Genomic DNA, 21,871 nt, shown 5'->3' with positions numbered 1-21,871 from the left:
TGAGTCCTTCCATTTATTCTTTTTCAAGAATGTTTGGTTATCTGGGGCCTCTTGCAGTTCCATATGAATTTCAGAATCAGCTTTTCCATTTCTATGACAAAGGCTGATATGATTTTGTTAGGGATTGTCTTGAATATGTAGATTGGTTTAGGTTGTATTAACATAACCATGTTTAATCTCTCCATGTATATACATTCAATGCTCTGCTCTATAAAAGTACAGATAATAGTTTAATAGCTTCTATAAACATAAAGGATACCTCTATATATGTAAGTCATGTAGGTGTTTTTCAAAATTCAAAATATCTGCTTCTGGAAAGTAGATTGTGAGGTAAGACTCTATATGGTAGGAATGTGCCAGTTACAGTATATTTGGAAGGCTGAGTGTCAAATGCTTATGTCAACATCTTTCCTAGCACTTTAAACATTATTGAATCATGTATATTATCATGGTATCCAATCAGCATGACAGTGTTAGCTATACTAAAAGGGCATGTCATTGTTAAAGGTACTGAACTTGCACAGAATATTATTTTACTGTTACTTATACATTATTGCTATTGACAGAATGTGGACTGGTAAGAAAAGAATGAATTAACTCAGTGATTTTAATAGGTTATTTTAAAATAAAAGTATAATTAAATCTTTTTGATTAGGTAAAATACTTCACATTTAAAATGTAAAATGTTTCAAAGGATATAAAGGCAGTTGTTTATTGAAATTAACAATATAATTTTTTTCTTAAAGTATGATTTCAGGGTTTAAACTGTTTTCTCAAATATGAACATAGGCATAATAACTTCTCAATTGATAGACTGAACACTGCCCTCCCCTTCAAAGTCCTCCAGGTGAAAGCCACTTGCCCTTCAGAGCCAGACAACAGTGAATTTCCATGCCCAGTTCATAAAGATGTGGTTACTTTAAGCTTTTTTCCCAAGTTTATATTTGCTGTCATTGCTGATGGCAACCAACTGTTGCTTGTAAGCACTGCAGACCGAGGTGGGGGTAGGGGCATTCTGTATTTTAATGTTTAATTAAATTAGATGCATTTAATGTAGATGCATTTTGATGTATTGATAATTTTTAATTTTTCAACTGACCGTCTAATCATTTAAATGTTTAAGAAACTAGTGCTGTAAAGTTTATATTTGCTAAGAAAGATTCATAAATTCGAGTCCTACCTGAAAGAAGAAATCACAACCACATAGAATCATACTCTCTTCGGAATCCTGAAATCTCTGGACTGTATTTTTTTTTAATATCTTAATTTCATTAACCCATTCTATTTTAGAAGAATCTGAAATGGTATTTTGTTTGTGTGGGTGGGTGGGAGATCTATTATGTCTCTGCATTTTACTCTGAGAAGATACTAGTATACTATTGACTAGTTGTACATACTTTTCTATACTTGGTCATTAGGAAGAAATATGTTGAGCTTTAAAGGAGCATTTTTCCACTTATGTTAAAATAAAGAATATAAGTTAAATTGGTGAAAGGATTCTCTTAGCTAAAGGAAACCATTTTAAAAGAGAAAATGGAGGAAATGTAGACTGCTGAATATTCTGAGTATTTACAAACTGAAAATAGATTTCTCCCTCATCCTGAAAGCCTCTTAGACCAGACAAGTATGTATTTCAGATATCTTTCAAATCAAGATCTCAGCTCTTAAAATTAAGGATTTTAAGTGTTTAAAAATCTACAGTAATAACTCAGTGGAAAAACAATTCAAGACCAGTAACCCAGTAGAAAAATACTGTAGTTAACAGAAAAAGAGATACAAGATGCTCAATCTCATAAGAAAATACAAATGTTAAAATGACACTAATGCAATTTTTTACCTATTGCAAAGATTTGAAAGTTGTATAACTTACTAAAAGTGTGAGGAATATGTTGCTGATGAAAGAATAAATTAGTAAAATCTTGCCAGGAAGGACAACTTAGTAATATTTAACAAAATTCAAATGCATTTCTTTTGACTATTGCAATTCAACATACAGACTTCTTGTACATGGAAAACTATTTATACCACTATTAGTTTTCACATTATAATAAAAAAAGATTAGAAACAGTCTAAATGTCCTTAGTTAGTAGATTTTGATACATTATGGTATATAATCATGCAGTGGGATACTTAGTCATAGAACGGATTAGGGAAGCTCTGTGTACTGATGAAGAAAGAGGTTCAAGATGCATTCGACAGGGAATGACAAACTTAAATGTCCAGCTTCCAGCTAGTAAATATTTTAGGCTTTGAGCAGTGTGGACTCTGGGGACTACTCAGCTCTGTTGTTGTGGCAGTGCAGCTATAAACAGTATATAAATGAATAGGCATGACTGTATTCCAATAAAATGGTATTTACAAAAACAGATAATTGACCTGTGGGTCATAGTTGCTGACCCCTGTATTATTAAATGGATCAGAAAGAAGCAGAGTGATGAAGAACTTAGTACATAAAGTACAACAGAAGTGTAAAGTACTGAAGCATCAAGAAACAAGTTCAAGATTTGCCTGGGATATTTGGGAGACTTCATTGATTAGGTGGTAATTTCAGCTGAGTTTCTGTGGGTGTGTAGGAGCTCTAAAGATTAAGGTGAGAAAGTATTTTCTGGAATTGGTGAGAAATTGTTTGGCTGATAATTAAGAGTTCTTCATTGGGAGTGGATGAAGTAAATTGAGATCATATTTTGAAGGAGCTAGCACTAATCCAGATCTTTTACACATTTTCTACTTTGAATAAGAAATATTTGAACACCTGGTTTTATTAAACCTTGAAGTTTTGCCATATTTATTTCAGCTTTTTAAAAACTAAACAAATTTTAAAAGAAACATGACAGATACAGTTGAAACTGCCCTGCAAACCACACAGAGCACATTCTTCTCTTTCCAGAGGAGGTAACCTAAGTTTAATTCTAATCTTACCTTCCCACATAACTACATTTATATATTCCTAAACAATGCATTGTATTGTTCTGTATGTTCTAAAAGTTCATGTAATGGTTTATGGTGTCATTTCACAATTGGTTTTGCTCAGAATTGTTTTTATGATTTTTCTGTATTGAGCAGCGCTGTTCAATAGAATGTAATGCAAGCCATATGTCATTTTCAGTTTTTTAATAGCCACACAAAACAAATAGGAACAGGTGAAGTTACTAATAAAATATAATCCAGTATATCTAAATTATTATTTCAGCATATTATCAGTATGTGGCATTATTGATGAGCTATTTTACATTACTTTTTTATACCAAGTCTTTGCAACACATCTCAGTTAGGACTAGCCACATTTAAATGTTTATTAGCCACAAGAGGCTTTCACTGTATTGGACAGTGAATTGCTCTGATTCAAACAGAAACACTTTTGGTGCTTGAAAGTTGTTCATACAACCACCAGGGGTCAGCTAAGTGTCGTTACGTTGACAAAAGAGAAGTATTTTGTGTTTGAATTTGCTAATCTGTAACTGCAATGCAAAAATCATTCTGTGTACTATAAAGGAAGCTTCTCTCCACAATATTTACTTCTGGTAAAGCAGCTGGAACACAAAAAAGGGTGGTCCAAATGTGATCCATGGCCTCTTGAGACAAACAGGGGTCTGTGTTCTGGCCTTCCAGATGTGTCTCTTCTCCATTCTTACTTGTCTGGATAAATTGTTGAAACTATTCCTGCTGTTGTTAGGGTATCACATTTATAGAAAATGTACTGCTTCTCTACTTCTTTGCTTATTTTTGCTATGACTGTCAATCAGGCAACATTGGATTACTGAGCCTCTGTTTCTGCTTTTTCAAGTTTTAGCCATGTTTAAAGTCACCTCACCATAAAGTTCTATACTTAGATTTATATTTTTCTTACCCTTCACAGAAATACCTTCATAAAAATGCCCTATATATATGTGGATACATGGCAGAAAGTGCCTTTACAGGGCCTTAATTTCATACATATTATAATTAAGGGATTTCCCATGATACTGTTAATATCCCTTATAATAGTAAAGACCCAGTGGGAAAAATCTAGCTAAGAACAAAAATATAGGGGAAAAAACATCTCAATCTTCTTTCATTCATTGCTTGATTCTTGTTCATTTTTTAAAATTCTAGACAGCTTGTTTTAATGTGTTTCCTTTTATATGCTCACTGAAATCCCTTTTGTCATAATAAAAGTAACTGATAGATCTGTAGATAATAATCTCTGTTAACTCCTAAGATAAGGCTTTTTATACAGTTTTGGCTTCCATGGCTTGATGACAGCCTTTTAATTAGTAGTTTTATACAGAAACTTCCTGCCACAAGGTGGGGATAGAGAGTTCTGTGGGCCGGTTTAGAGAGATTTTGATAATAGCAGTTATAAAATTAACTTCCCACAAATTAACAAAATAATTGTTGGTACCATTATTAACACAACTTTCCTTTAGGTTAGCGTAATTTCTAATTTGTGCATGGTAATTATTTACTCAGGTCATCAGCCATTCAGAAATTATTAGTGATTAATTTGTAAAGGTTTAAATACAAATTTACTTCCCAATCCTTTACATTTTGTTGCATTGCTTTAGTTTTGTTTTAAATCTTAAGGTGAGAACAGCCTCTTGAAAAAAATGCATGTTTTAATTAGGCAAATGGGAACTCAGCAAAGTAAAGAGGTAATTCTGGGAGAGTAAAGGTTTTGGTGGGTTTGATAGGAAATTGAAAATGAGAGAGTAAGGCCTGGACGGGATGCCCTAGTAACAGGTCCTTTTACAAGGGGTAGCACAGTATTCTATAGCTAGTAGGAGTATTTCAAATTCTAATATAAAAAATATGTACATTCTTATTAGATAATATAGGTAAGTCTGAACAAAGAGGATATGCCCATTTTGTTCATTAAAAACTTAAACACCAAACATACTGTATATAATCTGGAATGAGAAGAAAGCATTCTGTTTTACTTTATGAAAATTCTTATGTGGTACCTTGGCATCAGTTTGTCCATATCAAGTATTAAAGGATATCTTACTAATCATAATCCTATTTGTTAGAAATACTTTTAACAAGTTTTGGCTTATGCTTTATTGTATATATTTAATTCAGTGTTGAAACAAACTAAATAGACTTAAAGACTTTTATACAAATATATGTTCCATATATAGATACTTAAGACTGAATAAAAGTGGGCAAATTCCCATGTTACTTTATTTGTAGACTACATTGTAATTTTCAAAAGCCCATAGTTCTGTTTGTTTCTTTTTCATTTCAAAGTGGGAAATGCAAAAGTTACCATATGGGCTGCTAGTAAAAAGACCTGTTGCTATTTGAAGTACTCCAGATTTAAAGACCATGTAGTATAAAGATAGAAAAAGAATTATATGTGGGAGTAGATTTGGAAATTGGATCTGATTTATGAACTAAATTTGGTGAAACAAACAATAGCAAAATTCTTTTCAGTGACAGATGACAGCTGATGATACACATTTTCCTTTGGTTTTCTACAAGAATACCATTTTAGTTTCCTTAGGGTTGTATTGGTTTACCAAAATTCTTGAGATGGGCCCTTGCTTTGCTAAAGCTTTTTAGTGTTTGAAAAGTGGAATGGTGTGTGTCTTGCAGCAAAGGTCATTTGTGATGACAGTGTGATGCTGATAAGAGGAGTATAGGTCATGAGCCCTGGTTTGGTGTGACATATTTGCCATTGTATATGCATAATTAGAAGTTTCCCATTTTCCCCATGAGATTATCCCCCTCCAAATTCTTTCGCCAACTGACATACTTAAGAGTTTAAAGATACACCTAACACATTAAGAGTGATGTATTTAACCTATTTAGTCATATAAACCATTGTATTAGATACAATTTAGAAATAGATTTGTTTAACTGTCTCATACGATAAAATAATTTTGTTCAGTCTCTTTGTATGTACTGGGATCTCTCTGGGATAAATTTGTCTTCCCATGATAGTGTTGTTCAGGTGACAGCAGCTATGAGTATCTTCGTAAGTCTTCAGATACAAGGCAACTCCTTGTATTCTGAAAAATATTATTTTGGGGATAAAACCTTCACTTGCTAACTGAACATGTGATAAGTCCTCCCTTATTTTTTATTGATATTTACAAGTATTTCTTAATATTAGAAGTCAGTTTTGAGGTAGTTTTTTCTTACTGAATATATAAGTTTTGGTTGTTAATGTGGATTTTGTCTTATTTTTTTTTCCTTTTCTTTTCTTTGAGGGGTTGGACATAATTGCCTTATTTCATTTCAGGGATCCTTCTAAAGTAAATATTCTGGTACCTGGTGCTGGACTAGGAAGACTGGCCTGGGAAATAGCTATGCTAGGTTATGCTTGTCAAGGAAATGAATGGAGTTTTTTTATGCTCTTTTCTTCCAACTTTGTACTCAACAGGTATTTAATTTACTTTTTGCTGGAAATAGTAATTTCTCAGAATCAGATTGATTTACCTATTTTTGAAGAATTGAAGATAATAGTGTTTAATTATAATACATACCACAGATATTTTTTATATTAAAATCAAATTGTTTATACAGGTTATTACTTTAATCAGTTGCCTAGTTAACAGAATGTTGAAAGAGGATGGGTAAGTGATTCTTCATAAAGTAATAGGGCATTCTATGAAACACATAATTTCTGTGCAGATTTTCAGGACTGAGTATGATCTAGGAAGGAGTATTATGTCTTCTTCATTGTACTACTTTACCCCTTTGATTCTTCAGTGGAATAACAGTTCAGTGTAGCAATCATAACTATATTCCTAAACCGAATTCTTATAAAATGGCCAACTATGCTGACATGTCTGAGTTAGAAGGATCTCAGAACTTCTTTAGTTTCTTCTAAAGATCCCGTGGCCTCTTTAGAAGGTAGTGAAAAAGAGTTACTTTAAAAGCCAGAAGAGGTTTGTTAGAGAAAAAATAAATAGCTGCCTGGTTTAAACATGTTTTCTTGGTGGCAGTATGAGTTTTAGGGGATGGTGTGAAGGTAAAAAGCTGAGGGTTGTACAAAATAATTAAAATAAGTAGCAAACGACGCATACATACCATTTTTTGAAAAAATAGTTGGATGTTTTTTACTTGAGTTTGTAGTTCACAAGTAAATTTTTAAAAATTTGATTGGACAACATCTTTTTATCTCTGAAATTTTTATTTTTTTTCTTTTAACCCATGATTAGTTACTCATCTACATGTATATGTGCATTTTCAGGTAATTTGGATGGGGTATAGTAGAAACACTAATTATTAATAAATTATATATAAGTAAACCTTCAACCTGATTAATGCTTAAAGTAGACTTTTCTTTGTAAAATACTTAACACTGAGTTTTATGCTCATATTTTGCAGATGTTCTGAAATTAATAAATATAAGCTTTATCCCTGGATCCATCAATTTAGCAATAACCGGAGGTCAGCTGATCAGATTCGACCCATCTTTTTCCCTGATGTTGACCCCCACAGTCTTCCTCCTCGTTCTAACTTTTCTATGACAGCAGGAGATTTTCAGGAGATATACTCAGAATGCAGTAAGTCCAAGGGAAACATTTTAAAGTTCTTGTCCTATGTTCTAAATTTAATGAGCTAATTTTATACTAAACCAAAGTTTTGGTCATTCATTTTGATGGTAGACTATAAAGTATGCTTCAGAGACAATTTAGAATATTTTCAAGGTCATGCATAAGACAGTGATGGGAAATGAAAAGAAGTACAAGATCCCACAATCAAGAAATTCAGAGTATGTTGGGTCTGTTAGCATAAGACAACATGTAAATAAAGTTCAAAGGATTAAAGAATGCAGTGAAGATGAGAGTAGATTAGTGTGAGGAGGGAGTTCTTTGTTCAGAAAAGGCTGTGACTTGATGTTTGTTAGAGAAAAGGTATAGGGAGGAAGGACGCCCAGACCGGCAGAGAAACAAAGATAGGAATGAGTAAAGATAGGAACAAAGTAAAGCAGCATGACTGGAAGGGAAAGGAAGGTTGGTTTGGGGATTTAATGGGAGATAAGGCTAGAAAAGTTGGCTGGTTCCAGATTGTGGAGGATGTTTATAATCAGGCTGCGAAGTTTGGACTTTAGCCTGGCAAACTGTTGAAGACATGTGAGCTAGGCATTAGAGAAATGGGGATGGTGGTGGGGCAAGATGGGCATGGGACGTGTGTGTGTGTGTGTGTGTGTGTGTGTTTAGGGAGTAGATTAGGTAGTACAAGGAAGAAGGAAAAAAATATAGAAAGATGAGGGGTCAGCAAGATCATTCAGCAGATACTGAGCACCTGCTAAGTTCCAGGTATATTCTAGGTATTGGAAAGAGAACAGTGAACAAAAACAAAGTCCCTATACACAGGAAACTCACATTCTAGTAGAGAGAGAGGCAAGAAGAAGTTAATATTGTGAGGAAGAAAAATAAGGCAGGGTAAAGGACTTGTAGAGTGACTGGGGAGTGGTTGCTGTTATCTGTTAATACAGAGTTATCAGGGAAGTCCTTTCCCAAGGCAGAACTTAAAGAAGTGTTGAACAGAAAACCTCAAAAAAATGGAGAGGTAAGCCATTCATATATCTGGGGGGAAATGTTGCAGATAAAGGAATGGGGAAGGAAGGCAGATTAGGGAGTGGGTAGAGTGCTTGTTTTGCTCAAGGAAGAGCAAGAGGGTCATTTTGGTTGGGGTGTAGTGAACATTGGCACAGTGGTGGGAGATGAGGTTGGAGAGGGTTTGGTGAAGCAAACTGCAGGCCATAGCAAGGACTTTGAATTGTACTGAGGGATACGGGAAGCCACTGGAAGATTGGAGCAGGGGAGTAAGAAGATAGTCAGATTTTTTATTTTTTCCCTGAACTCTGACATTGGGAAAACTTGTCCTCTGAAAGTAGAAAGATGTGGGGATAAGTTAGGGAGTTAAGGTCTCAAAAAACAGAAGTGAAATAATGGAAAATATCACTTAGTATCCGAGCAGAGTTGGAGAGAGCAGATTGGTGAAGGTAATCCTTGATTGATTGGATCAAGTGCCTTTATCCATCAGCATTTGTATCGATGCCTACCTTCAGAACAGTCTATCCCCATGCCAGGCCACAGCCTCCCAGAAGCAGTGTTCTCTGCTGGCTTCCCACCCACTGCTACTCTCTTGTGTCCCTGCCTGTACACAGGTGACCATCCAAAGTACTGGTGGGTGTTTGAGTATTTTGATGCCATTTGTTTCTCATTTGGCAACAAATACATGCAGGTTTTCTGAAACCTAATAACAATTTAAAATTTAAATGACTGTCATTCCATGTTAACTGATTGTAAATGAAGGCTAGACAGGAAATAGATGATAAACAAATCTCTTAAAAATATCTTTAGGTAAAGATATCTAGTGGTACAGGCTATCAAAAATTATCTCCAAGTTGATTATCAGATCATTATTAAAAACTTCTGTGAATTACAAAGTATCTCATAAGTAATTATTTGGTTGCCTTAATTATAGTGTTGATTGAGAGAGTTTAGCTTCTGTATCCCTGCAGTTAAATGAAGTAGTATATTCTATAAGAACTGGTACATTTAGAGAATTCATTAAAAGAAAAGGCAAAATAGCATTACAAATGTAGTAATTTTATTTTCTTTGAATAGATACCTGGGACTGTATTGCTACCTGTTTCTTCATAGACACAGCTCACAATGTAATAGACTATATTGATACAATATGGAAAATACTCAAACCAGGTGGAATATGGATAAATCTAGGTAAGTTCCTAGGTATTTATTAGAATCTTACATATTAATCTGAGTACTTATAGCTGTTCTACATTTGGTGACTTCATAGTACCACACATTCTTGAGAGTTATAATTATGTTGTACAGTTTCCTTTAGACTGTATCCCAGTCCTCCAGTCCTAGCTACTAGTTTCTGCAAAAGCAGTGGGAGCCCCAAAAGTTGTATATTCATAGTAGGTCAGTCTCCTAGCAGTCATAATTTCAAACAGTACTAATTATTAATCTGATGGTAATCATTCCCTCATCTTCCCCACCCATTACTCCATCAAGACAGCAGTCTCTGTCAAGAAGAAAGTGTTGGTTTTTTTTCTTTCTATAATGAAACATTTGAGGGAAAGCACTTACTTCGCCCGTGGAAACTGCCTCCCCAGTATATATACACACTGGGAAAAGACTAGGTGTGAAAACTTTCATGACTCCCTTGAGTTTAAGAAAGAATAGGAATATAATTTCATTTATGCAAAAAAACCTTTCTACTGCATCCTTCTGCTAGGTGATGAGTATAACATGCTCCTTCCTATCCAGAGTCTACAGGAAATAGTTTTATCCTCTTTCTTTAAAATAAAGGGAGAATAATGATAATATCAAGGTAAATATATTTGTCTTTTTTAGCTAGATGCATAACCCATGTTAAAAAGACATTAAAGCTAGAATATAAATGCTTAGTACTTTTACAGTCAAGCATTTTGTAATGCATATAAATTTTGAATCACTATGTTATAAACCTAAAACTAATATAATGTGAACTATACATCAATTAAAAAAAAACAATTATGTTGAAGTGGCATTACTACTGTTTTATAACTGAAGAAACAGTCTTCAGTTAAGTGCTAGCAGAAAGATCCTGGAACTTAATGTATGGTAGAGACAGGCTTACAACCCAGATCCAACCCCTTAAATGCTTAACTAGTTAGCTTTCTAGGCTCTACTGGATCAATGTATAACTTACCATTAACGTGATTGTGTATTTATGTGATTAATATTTTTGACCCCAGTTACTGGATTAATATGGTAAGATTTTGTGTATTTCCAAAGGATTCAACATAGCCTTCATAGAAATAACTTTTTGAACATCTATTTTATTGGTTTATTAATATTTTTAGAAGTTAATGTGATAGCCTTAACTGCCTGGAACAGATAAAGTTGGCCCTTGGTGAGCATACTGTTTGATGAGAGGAGAGTGCTGGGGTGTGAGCTGTGCCTTGTCATGAGCACCAGGAGTAATGGGCACATGGGTTAGCAGGGGATCGTCTAGGAGAGCTTCCATTCTTACCACAGAATTTCAAAACAATTCTGAGGATTGGAAGGTTCATACTTTACAAATAAAATCCTTTGTGTGTACAAGTTAAAGCATTTAAAGAATAGTCTCTCAGTCAGTTTTACCTTAAATATTGGTGTGCTCCGTGTATCTATTCATTGTTTTTCACTTTTTACTCCAGGTACTCCTACCCATTCTCATGGCTTCTCTTCTTCTTCTAATCCCCGATCTATCTCTGGTCCAAATATCTCTCTTACGCTCCAAACCACTATGTCCAACTTGGATGTACCACAGATAATTCAAAATCCACATGTCTCAAGAAAAGGATTCCCATGCCTCTTTCCCCCATGCCTTTTCTGTTCCATCACCTGCTCACATTCCCCCAAGCAGAAAACCAGAGGGGTGAAGTACTCCTTTATCCCTCTTCTTCCTCACCATCTATACTCCATCTCCAGGTTGTATCTCTTAAAGCTTCTCTGTAGCTCTTGATGAGTCTCCTTCTATCCCAGGGTTTCTCCACCATGGCACTGTTGACATTTGGGGCAGGATCATGCTGAGGGGTTGTGGAGAGGGGTGTCCTGTACACTGTAGGATGGGGAGCAGCTTTCTTGGCCTCTGCCCACTAGATTCCAGTAGTTCCTCCCCAGTTTTGACAACCCAAACTGCGAAATCAGCTCTGTTGAGAACCATTGCCCTAACCTCAGGCTAGTAGTGCCCGTAGCTTGGGTCTGCATCATTGCTTGCCTAGATTACTAGTGGAGTTTCCTTAAGGGTATTCCTGCCTCCAGGTTGTCTCCAACCCTCCACGCCCCTTTGAGTTCTGCATATTAACCACCAGAGTGATCCTGCCAATGTGCACATCTACTCCTGTCACACCCCTGCATAAAATTCTAGCTTTTGTAACTCTTCAGGATTGTGCACATTGCCCTTTTTGATCTTCTGTCTTGTATTTCAGCTTCTTTTTTTCTTAAACATCTCTGCCCTGACCTCAAGTGTCGGTCGTCTGACCTAGAAGACCCTTTCTCTTTGCCTTCTATTTTCATGGGGCTCTTTCCTCTGTGTTCTTTAACACTTGGCCTGAGTGACCCTTTCAGGTTGGGTTGGGTTAATGATTCTGTATTCCTCTTTTACTTTCCCACAGAATCTGCCAGTAGCATTTAACACGTTTTGGTGTTGGCACCAGTATATTTCTGTTTCCCCTACTACTCTCTAAGTCTAATGCTTGCTCCTTGCCTGGTACAGAGCCTGACAACTTGTAGACATTTAGTGACTATTAATGTATGTGAATGGATGTATTATTTCAAATTTGAAAACAGTAACAAAATAACAGTAGGATGCCACAGAAGACTGCCATTTATACTGGTAAATTCATAACATTCATAGGAATTTGACTTTAGTTGTGTGGTCCTAGACAATTTTATCTGTAAACTGAGAGTGTGTCACTCCTTTGGGACAATTTCACATTAACCATGCACAGACCAGAATGTCAATATATTCATGTATGATGCTAGCTATTATGGTATATTAAAAAGATACCTTGGAATTTAAACTGTAATGGTAATATTGCCCACATTATGTGAAATCCGAGTTGGGAATATTATTAAATTACAAAATGCTTTAAGGGGGGATTTGAAGTACTCTTTAATCTTCCCCAGGTTAGGGAAAGCTAGAGAGCTTTTTAAGGGAACTGTTACAGATATGTCCTTTGGGAAAAGCTGTGATTTGGCAAATGCAGAAGAATGCCTTTGCATCCTGATCTTCAGTTTCTCATGACAGTGCTCCTCAAACACATTTATGTATCATTTATTGTAAAAAGTATGTGTCAGGCACTAGAGGGCAGGTAGTTAGTGAAGTGAATCTAACTTTATCTAGAAGAATATACAGGCTAAAGTACTAAAAAGAAAAATCCACAGTTTTTCCTTTCTATATAGGGAAAAATCCAGTTTTTCCCTATTGTGGGTTTCTTCCCTGTATGTCTCCTTAACTCCTCATGCAAAACACTCATCACTTCTGATACTTCTGGCCACCAAATATGTTTTTCCCCCCACAACAAGCAGTTCTGTATGATACCAGGTAGGTGTCCTACAATTTAATTAACTTCTGATACTATCTATTTGGAGAGAGTGTAAGATCCTGCAGGCTAAGAGCTCAGTCCTACAAGACTGTCCTCCATTCCCCCACTTTAGATAGCACTTACAAGTTCAGGATGTCACCTGTGCTTCTGACCAACAAGCTGTAGGTCAGAGGTTCCAGTGACTCCCCTCTTTGGGTTCAGTGAATTTGCTGGAGTAGCTCATAGAACTCAGGGAAACATTTATGTTTACCAACTTATTAAAGGATATGATAAAGGATACAGATGAACATCCAGATGGAAACAATGTGTAGGTCAAGGTCTGTAGGAAGGAGCACAGAAGTTCCATGCTCTCTCCAGCATGCCACTCTTCCAGCACCTCCCTGTGTTCACCCACTGGGAAGCTCTCTGAACCCCTTACTTTTGAGATTTTTATGGAGGCTTCATCATGTAGGCATGGCCCAATAATTAACTCCATTTTTAGCCCTTCTCAAGAGAATGGGCAAGGGCTAAAAACTCCCAGCTTCTATTCATGGTTGGGTCTTTCCAGTGACCAATCCTCATTCAGGAGCCCACCCACAGTTGCCAGAAGACTCCTGGTACTGACTCATATCACTCAGGAAACGACAAGGGTATCAGGAGCCCTATATCAGACACTGGAGTCAAAGACCAAATAGTTGAACAAAATACGTTCCTAGTGCACCTGTCAGTTAGGAAATTACAAAGCTTTCAGGAGCTCTGTGCCAGGAACTAGGGGCAGAGACCGCTATGCATATTTCCTGTTATTTCACAAGTACCAAGGGAGATCCTCATAACATGTAAGGAGAGAGGGGTCCTAACAGATTTTAAAGTGTTATAAAGCTGTAGAATACTTTCAGAAACTAGAGAGTTCCTATAAAAAGTAGATGATTGAACACGTATTATCTCCTCTATTCATTGTGACATTTTTACAGTTTCATAAAAAGATATAAAGCACATGGACAAAGAATGGCAGGGATACAGGGAACAAAAGAATGTGATAGCTGTTTGGAATATGGGGTAGATGGGTACATTTTGTAAAGGAACCAGTGTGAACAGAGCCATTTGACCTGGAATAATCCTAGAAAATGAGGGACTATATAAGGAAAACGTATGGTCAAGATCTATATATAGGAAACACTTGACCACTATGTAACTAAATAACCAAAATGCCTATCTTATGGCCCATTCCAGTTCATACTCAGGCAAGAGACCAGAATTTTAATTTACTGGAAAACAGTGAATGGGAAAGGAGCAGAATTTATGAAAATATGACTAATAGAGAGTGAGGATGAAAAAAAGGGGATTAATTAAGTCTGCTTTAGAGAATGATTAGGCAGTGACCACCAGTCCCCCACCTCCAAGTACCTCCCTGCCCCTGCTTATAAAACATTTTGCTGAGGTTTGAGTGCCAGCTCTGTTTTGAACAGTTGCAAGCCATCTTTCTTATCTCTTAAGCGGACCTGTTAGTATAGCTACGTTAGCTTTCCTTTAGTTATTAATTGTATATCTTTTTTGTGTAAGTCTTTTCTGTATCTTTATGTTTTATAAGTATCTCTCATGAACAGCATGAAGTTAAGTTTTATTATCCAGTCTAAATATCTCTCTTAACTGGAACTTTTAGAACCTTAAGGATATAAATGATTTATATCAACCTGTCCCAGATTTGGCAAGTGGGACCCCCATCAAGCCTTCTGTGTTGTCTTGACATATCTCTATCATTGTTTGAGTCCTTCTTTCTGGCATAACCAGGTGTTTCAGGCTCATCTTGTACTTTTCTCTGCCCACCCCTGAAATCAGCCATTTTTTTCCAAGGACCCCTGCTTCCTTTTAGTGGAGAATGGTATGTAGAAATGTTGGATTAGTTACAGAAGATGAAGGAAAATAAGTTGATATTTACAAAGACCAAATATATTAGTGCACAAACATACACAGCAAAAACTTAAACTGAGCCTGCCTTTCTAACAGTTATGGAATGGGTAAGTAATCATTTGACATCTATACAATAACTATTCTCCAGACATAATGAAATAGAGAAATGTTCTTCATGAAATGTAAGATGCAAAACTGTCTATGTAATGTACTGATGCATCAAGGAAAGACTACAGGGAGATACATTTAAGTTTTCAAGTGGTTATCTGTGAGTGTTGGGATCAGACTTGGCTTTGATTTGAGGTTTTTGCTTTTTCATGTTATCTCAGCTTTTTCTTATAAGCTTGCATTGTATTTATGGTCAAGGAAAAAAATACATCTTTGCTCGATCTGTTAAGTTCATTAATAGAATATGAAGGAACATAACAGTTGAGAAAGTAAAGAACTCCTTGAAGAGTGTGTCATGTTTTATTCATCTTTATATATCCAGAGCCAGACTGGATACTTCATAAGCATTCATTTAAAAAGTGGGTGAGGAGGTTTCTTTGAATATCTTCCCCAGCTTTCACATGAGTCTGTCTGTTTTTATATTTGCTGTCTGGATTATAAAGACTTTTCATATTTTAAAAAAAAGTGGGTGACTAGGTAATAAATATGAAAAACCACTCAGCCTTAAGGAAATGCAAATTCAACTATGTATGGCCAATCATTTTCCCCTTACCAATTAGCAAATAAGCTGTTTAATAAAAATGCTTATTGTATGTTTCCTTTTTAAGGCAGATTTTTTTGAGGTATAATCAACATATAAAATTTGTCCTTTTTAAAGTGTATAGTTTATGCATTTTAGAAGCTTGATAATCATGTAACCACTACCTTAGCAAGATGTGGACAATTTCTATCATCCCAAAAAGTTCCCTTGTGCCCCTTTGTAGTCGGTTCTTTCCTCTCATGCCCAATACCTGGTATTCACTGTTTTGGTTTCTGTAGCTGTAGTTTTTCCCTTTTCCAGAATATCATGTAAATAGAATCATAGTTAGTTGCTTTTTGTGTCTGACTTCCTTTACTTAACATAATGCCTTTGAAATTCATCCATATTGCTGCATGTACCAGTGGTTTATTTTATTTTTTAAATTAACATTCCATTTTATGGATACACTGTATTTTGTTTATTCATTCAGTGGTTGATGAATAAACTGGTTTATTCATTCAGAGGTTGATTGAGGTTGTTCCCCAATTACTATGATTATGAATAAGGTTGCTGTAAACACTGATGTGGCCACACCTTTTCATTTCTCTTGGGAAAGTATCTAGTGATGGAATTGATTAGTCACATATGATGCATGTGTGTAAAACTTTACCAGAAACTGACAACCTGTTTTCCAAAGTGATTGTACCATTACATTCCCACTACTTGGTAAAGTGTTGAAACACATATTTATCATTGCAGTTATGTGGGAAAATGTTACATCTCTCTTGGAAAGCATCTTGACAGTTTGAATCAAGTCAGTAAAAATGTTTATTCTCTGACCTGGAAATTCCACCGCAAGGAATGGCTTTTGTAAGGGTAAATCTGAAATACGCACAAGTACTATTTGTAATAGATGGTAAAATACATCAAAACTGTATGGGTTGCTGTTGGATGGTAAAATCTCAGTTACTTAACTGTATATTCAGTGGTATGCTGGGCATTATGATGGATTTAAAAGAAACTTAAAACTGTTCCTTTACTCATGTAGTTTATAATCTAGTTGAAAACCAGTGTTAATTACATTAAAATAATCAGTGAGCAATGCAACATTGCATTAAATGAGTTTTAAAGTACGCTGTGTTAAGGGAATGAGCAATAGGGCTGGAAACTGATTGATTATGTTAAAACTTGGTTTTTGCAAGTTTTTGGAGCATGGGGCAAAGCATGAGTTGGAGCTTTCTAGGTGGGACACAACATGAGTAGAGGTAAAACATGGCCCGAGTATGTAAGAATCACTGGCGTGTCTTTATGTAGATACAATAAAATATTGGTGGAGGTTTTTAAAATAATGGAGCAGGAACATCATATGCTTTAGAACCGGAAAGATTTTGCTTTGAGGCTCTGTACAAAGGCTTCAGGATGGTCTAGGGCAAAGTAGGTACTCAGTAAATGGTAGCTGCTGTCATTTTAACTAGTACTAATAAAACAGGAATTTAAGCCTGACAGAGTAGTTTCATAGGGAATCACTGTATCTTTTTAAAAGAGCACTAACATAAGTAATAATTCATTTTCATTGTCATTTTTTCTAGTGGTTTATATAGGGTAAAAAAGATGAAAGAAGAAAACCTTTTTAACCCTAAGTACATTCTACAGAGTGGTGAACCTTTTGGGAGAAGGAACTTTTTCCTGTTTATTACTTTTAGCTCCTGTGATTAGCACGTCATGTGGAGTGGGGTGGTGATTGGTCCTGGGATTTATAATTAACCCAATGAAAGGTAAAGAGAAGATTGTCAAGGAAACTCATTAAAAAAGTTGTAAGAGCTGTCACTTTCTTAGTGCCTCCTATATGCCAGATTGTGTCTGTTACCTCACATTAAAGTCATATAACAGATAGGGCAGAGTTAGTGACTTTCCCATAAGCACACAGTTAATAGGCATTTGAGCTGAGATGTGAACTATGCACTTAGACCAGCTCTAGTGTCACCTCTCCCTTCCAGGAAGCCTTGCCTGTAATTTGCCCACACTCTAGCCTACCCTGCTTGTGGACCCTTCTGTGTGTTCACTTGATATTCAGTATGTAGCTGCAGTTTTGCATTTACTTGTGGTGCTACAATTACAGTATACCTTTGGAATTTCAGGACTTGGTGTTCTCTGATTCAGCTACCCCTTCAATAACTTAAAAATTACGTGTATAAGGCCCATTATGTGGAGAGTCAGAGTGCAGAACTGGTGTACTGGAGGGACTCAGTCCTCATGAGTGTATGTCACTCAAATGTCAGTTGCTGGGCCAAAGTTTCAGGAGTCTGGATACATGTCCTTGGCATGCAGATGTTCGTCACTTTTTACGTTTATTTCATCCACTACCCATTCAACTTGGAGTTTAGTCTGACACAGCTACCACTGCATGTTTATATTCAAGTAATTCATTCATAGTATCTTTAAACCATAGGTCCTCTGCTGTACCACTTTGAAAATTTGGCAAATGAGCTTTCCATAGAACTGAGCTATGAAGATATAAAAAATGTTGTTCTACAGTATGGATTCCAGGTAGAGGTAAGGACGGAATGAAGTATTGCCAAAGTTTAACTTTCAAAGCACTTAAACAGGACTAGTAATAATATGGTAGTTATAGGCTTTACCTCTTAACCTCTGTGTTCTCATCCATAAAGTGAAAATAACAACACTCAGTTAGCTTTTAGAGTTATAAGGGTTTGGGATAATGTATATTTGGAAAACTATAATCCCTGGTGTAATCTCCTTTTAATAAATAGTAGTTGAACGTTAATCACAATATTGGCTTGTGTAGACTGATAAATACCAAGTAGTCTAGGGCCTGGTGGAGCAGAGAGGAGTATAAGGGGAGTAAGAGGAATATCTTTCACTATATGTACCTTTGCACTGTTCAGTCTCATACACTATTATAAAGTTCTCTGATACTTTGTGTTTTAGTTGTATTTATTTACAAGCACTCCATTCATTTTTTAAATAAACAACAGATTTGTTCTTAAAATTAAAGAGAACAATATATTATAGTAGTTTAGAGTTAAGTTCTAGAGTTAGACTGCATTGCTGTGAATCCCAGTTTTACCACTTACAGCAGTGTGACCTTTAGCAAACTGTTCTTTGTAAGGTGGGATTACTAATAGTGTCAGCCTTAGGGGGTACTTGGATGTAATAAATGAATTAGTACACAGAATATGTTTAAAGCAGCACCTGTGCTCAGTATTTGTTAGAGTTATCATCATGGTCATCATCATTATTAAGGTTATTATTTGCATCGCAGGTGGAAAAAGAATCTGTCTTGTCAACATATACTGTGAATGATCTCTCCATGATGAAATACTACTATGAATGTGTCTTATTTGTGGTCCGTAAACCACAATAACAGTCTGAAGTGATATCACCAGGAAAAAAAGTTAAGTAAGAGCAAATGCTGAAATAAACAACTCAAAATCAGCTTCACAATGACAGGACACAACCTCAAATCAGTGGTGCCTTCTTATTCCTAACAAAATTTAGAAATAGTGTCTATTTTCTTAATATGTCTATTGCTTTTTCAGAAATATACTATGCCATACATATTTGTACTACCCAAGTAGAAATGGAGATGTTTTAAAGTGTACTTTTTCCTTGAGGCCCAGAATTGTCTTTCAGTAGGAAAAATGCTATCTCCAGTGTCTTCATGAAGCTGTCCATTGCAAGTATGCCATATTAATGACTAATAGTATTGATGTCCATAATAGTCTTTTTTGTTTCATATTATGCATTGTATTTCATGTTATTTTTAGAAGAGTCTAAGGATCTTCTCTCATATGCAACATCTGGACTTGGGACTTCTGTTCCTAAGCAATCTATACATAAAATATGTGTCTATTCTTTTATCATTCAAATTATTTGATTTTATTTTTTCTAGCTCAGCTGAACTTAGAGAAGCATAAACATTTCATTTTTATGAAATGCTAAATTTAATAGGCTCACAGAACAGAAAAATGCATTCATTTGAGAAATTAGTAAATCTTTTGGCCACACTAAACTGAACACTTTGTGAATGCACTCGTCATGAATCACTCAAATGTATGAGATCTCAACATTCTAAGTGAGACACAGAAGCCTTTATTAAAGGTACTGCTAGTAAACTGGAGAAATAAGAATAGAATCTGCCCATTTTAAATATAAGATTTCGAACTATAAATGAACAGAGTTTGTCAGATGTTTACAATAATGTCTTTAGATTATCTGGATGACAAAAGCAAGCACTTTCTTTTGTTAAAACAGTTCTATACTAGTAAAAACTGTCATGATGGTATTACTCTGGGGAAATTTTGAGTATGAAATTCAGGGATAAATTACGGCCCGTGGTCTTATGTCTTCAATATTGTAAGCAGCAGCTATTGTTGTACTTTCAGATAATACTAATAATTTTCCCTGATAGCTGGAGCTAAAACAGTACATGCTGCTTTAAATTTCTACCTCTATCAGATCTTTATTGAGGGAGTTTTCCTTTGTATTTTGGGTGTGTGTGTGTATGTGTGATTCTGTTTCTAGTGGTTTGGAAAGTAGAGATGACTAATGTTTTAACCTTTTCTTGGAGAAAAGGAAGTATTCTTGTTGAGTATTTTCACAGATGATTCTGATGGCATTAAATGGCCTCTGTGGCAATTTAGATTAAGTAGACAATCTCAATAATGTGCTGGTAGGATAATGTAATTTAATGGAAAATTTGTACATCTTTAGACCTTTATTGTCAGTTAGATTGGAGTCACTATGTGATTTGCAATCTTACTAGTAGGACTTTTCTGCATACAGTAAGGGAGTTTTGTGGCCTTTATTCCCATTCTGCAGTGAAGGATTCTATGAAGTTAATTTGACTTTCTAAATTATGGATGCCTGTAAACTGAATTTTTTCTTAAAAAATGACTTCTCTTTTTGTGTCCCTCAATACTTGGCAGATGTTCATCAGTGGGAATTACCATTACCTACCACATGAATAAACTTGAAGTTAATTGCAAGAGAAAAAATCCCCAAATTACTGTTTTTTAGAAATAACAGAGACTTAAAAGGAGGCTAAGTATTTTAGAAAATCAATTGAAAGGAAAGGTTTGCATGTTATGTTTGAGTAATTTAGAAAGGCTTTTTATTCACTGAGTAGTACTTTTCTACAGTGCATATCAAAACGTATGATCTTGTTTTTCTTATAGAGGCAAAAATTGGTTGAACCTGTTGGGTTGACTTTGTTACTTAAAATTTTCCCTATCAGGCTTTATTCTTTAATAAATATTAAAGAATAATATTTTGTTACTTATATTTCTAAGTTATAGCTTATATTTTAGTTAATTCTGAAATAAGTTATTTCTTTTTATTTCTCCCTCATATCATAAATGTTTTCCAGATGTTCCAACTTGCATCACTTTTTCATTTATAACTTAGCAGTTAATATATTCTGAACTTGAAAATCGTGGTATCAATGAAAGTATCACTGGAGGATTTAATTTTGTATTCTCTTACGTGTAGTCCTAGCTACTAGTGTGTAAGCCTTTATGTTTTTAATTTTCTTAAATTAGCTCTATACACAGATGTTCTCATTCACTTTCATAAAGCAGGAGGATAGGTCATTGTGCTTGCCTTTTTTTTCCCAGAATCTGAAGAGGTGCAGGTTAGGGCATGTTAATCAAGTGAGCAAAATGGGTGGGATATGTAACGTATAAAGAAAATTATGAAGTTTGGGAACTATAAAATGTATTTATATGTAATTCTCATTATAAAAGTTACCACAAAGACTATTGGAAGCTTCATGTCTGCATGAAATTTCCTATATTTTTAATGTGTATGATGGACTTAATTTTTCTTGAATATTAAATCTTCCAATTGCTTTGAAACAGTATTTGCTTGGTTATTTCATCTAAATTAGACATGGGAATTTTAACTAATTGATCACATGTATTTTTGAATCCTTGGGTTATCCCATTCTTAAATGCTTCTATAAAGTCAATGATAAGAGTATAGTTAACCCTTGAACAACATGGTTTGCACTGCACAGGTCCATTTATATATGAATTCTTTTCATAAATACTGTACAGTACTGTAAATGTAATTTTCTCAGGATTTTCTTAACATTTCCTAAGGCTTTATTTTTTTATGTTTTTTTCTTTTTTTTTTATTGAAGTATTATGGATATACATTCTTATGAAGGTTTCACAAGAAAAAGTTTGGTTGCTACATTCACCCACATGATCGAGTCCTCCCCACACGCCATT

General features: G+C 35.2%; 1 protein-coding gene across 1 annotated transcript in view; it reads left to right on the top strand.

Moving 5' to 3' along the window:
- CARNMT1 (carnosine N-methyltransferase 1) overlaps positions 1-21,493 on the top strand; it is a 37,337-nt gene extending 15,844 nt beyond the window's left edge. Inside the window, exons 4-8 of the mRNA XM_017667045.3 lie at positions 6,224-6,364; positions 7,315-7,493; positions 9,567-9,680; positions 18,067-18,170; positions 18,901-21,493. Of these exons, the coding sequence (XP_017522534.1) occupies positions 6,224-6,364; positions 7,315-7,493; positions 9,567-9,680; positions 18,067-18,170; positions 18,901-19,002 (640 nt within the window). The 3' untranslated portion in view covers positions 19,003-21,493. The remainder of the gene's footprint in view (positions 1-6,223; positions 6,365-7,314; positions 7,494-9,566; positions 9,681-18,066; positions 18,171-18,900) is intronic.
- The last annotated feature ends 378 nt before the right edge of the window (positions 21,494-21,871 follow it).

Source organism: Manis javanica, chromosome 2 (genome assembly GCF_040802235.1).
Source record: "Manis javanica isolate MJ-LG chromosome 2, MJ_LKY, whole genome shotgun sequence".
NCBI lineage: Eukaryota > Metazoa > Chordata > Mammalia > Pholidota > Manidae > Manis > Manis javanica.
This window is presented reverse-complemented; position numbering and strand designations above follow the sequence as displayed.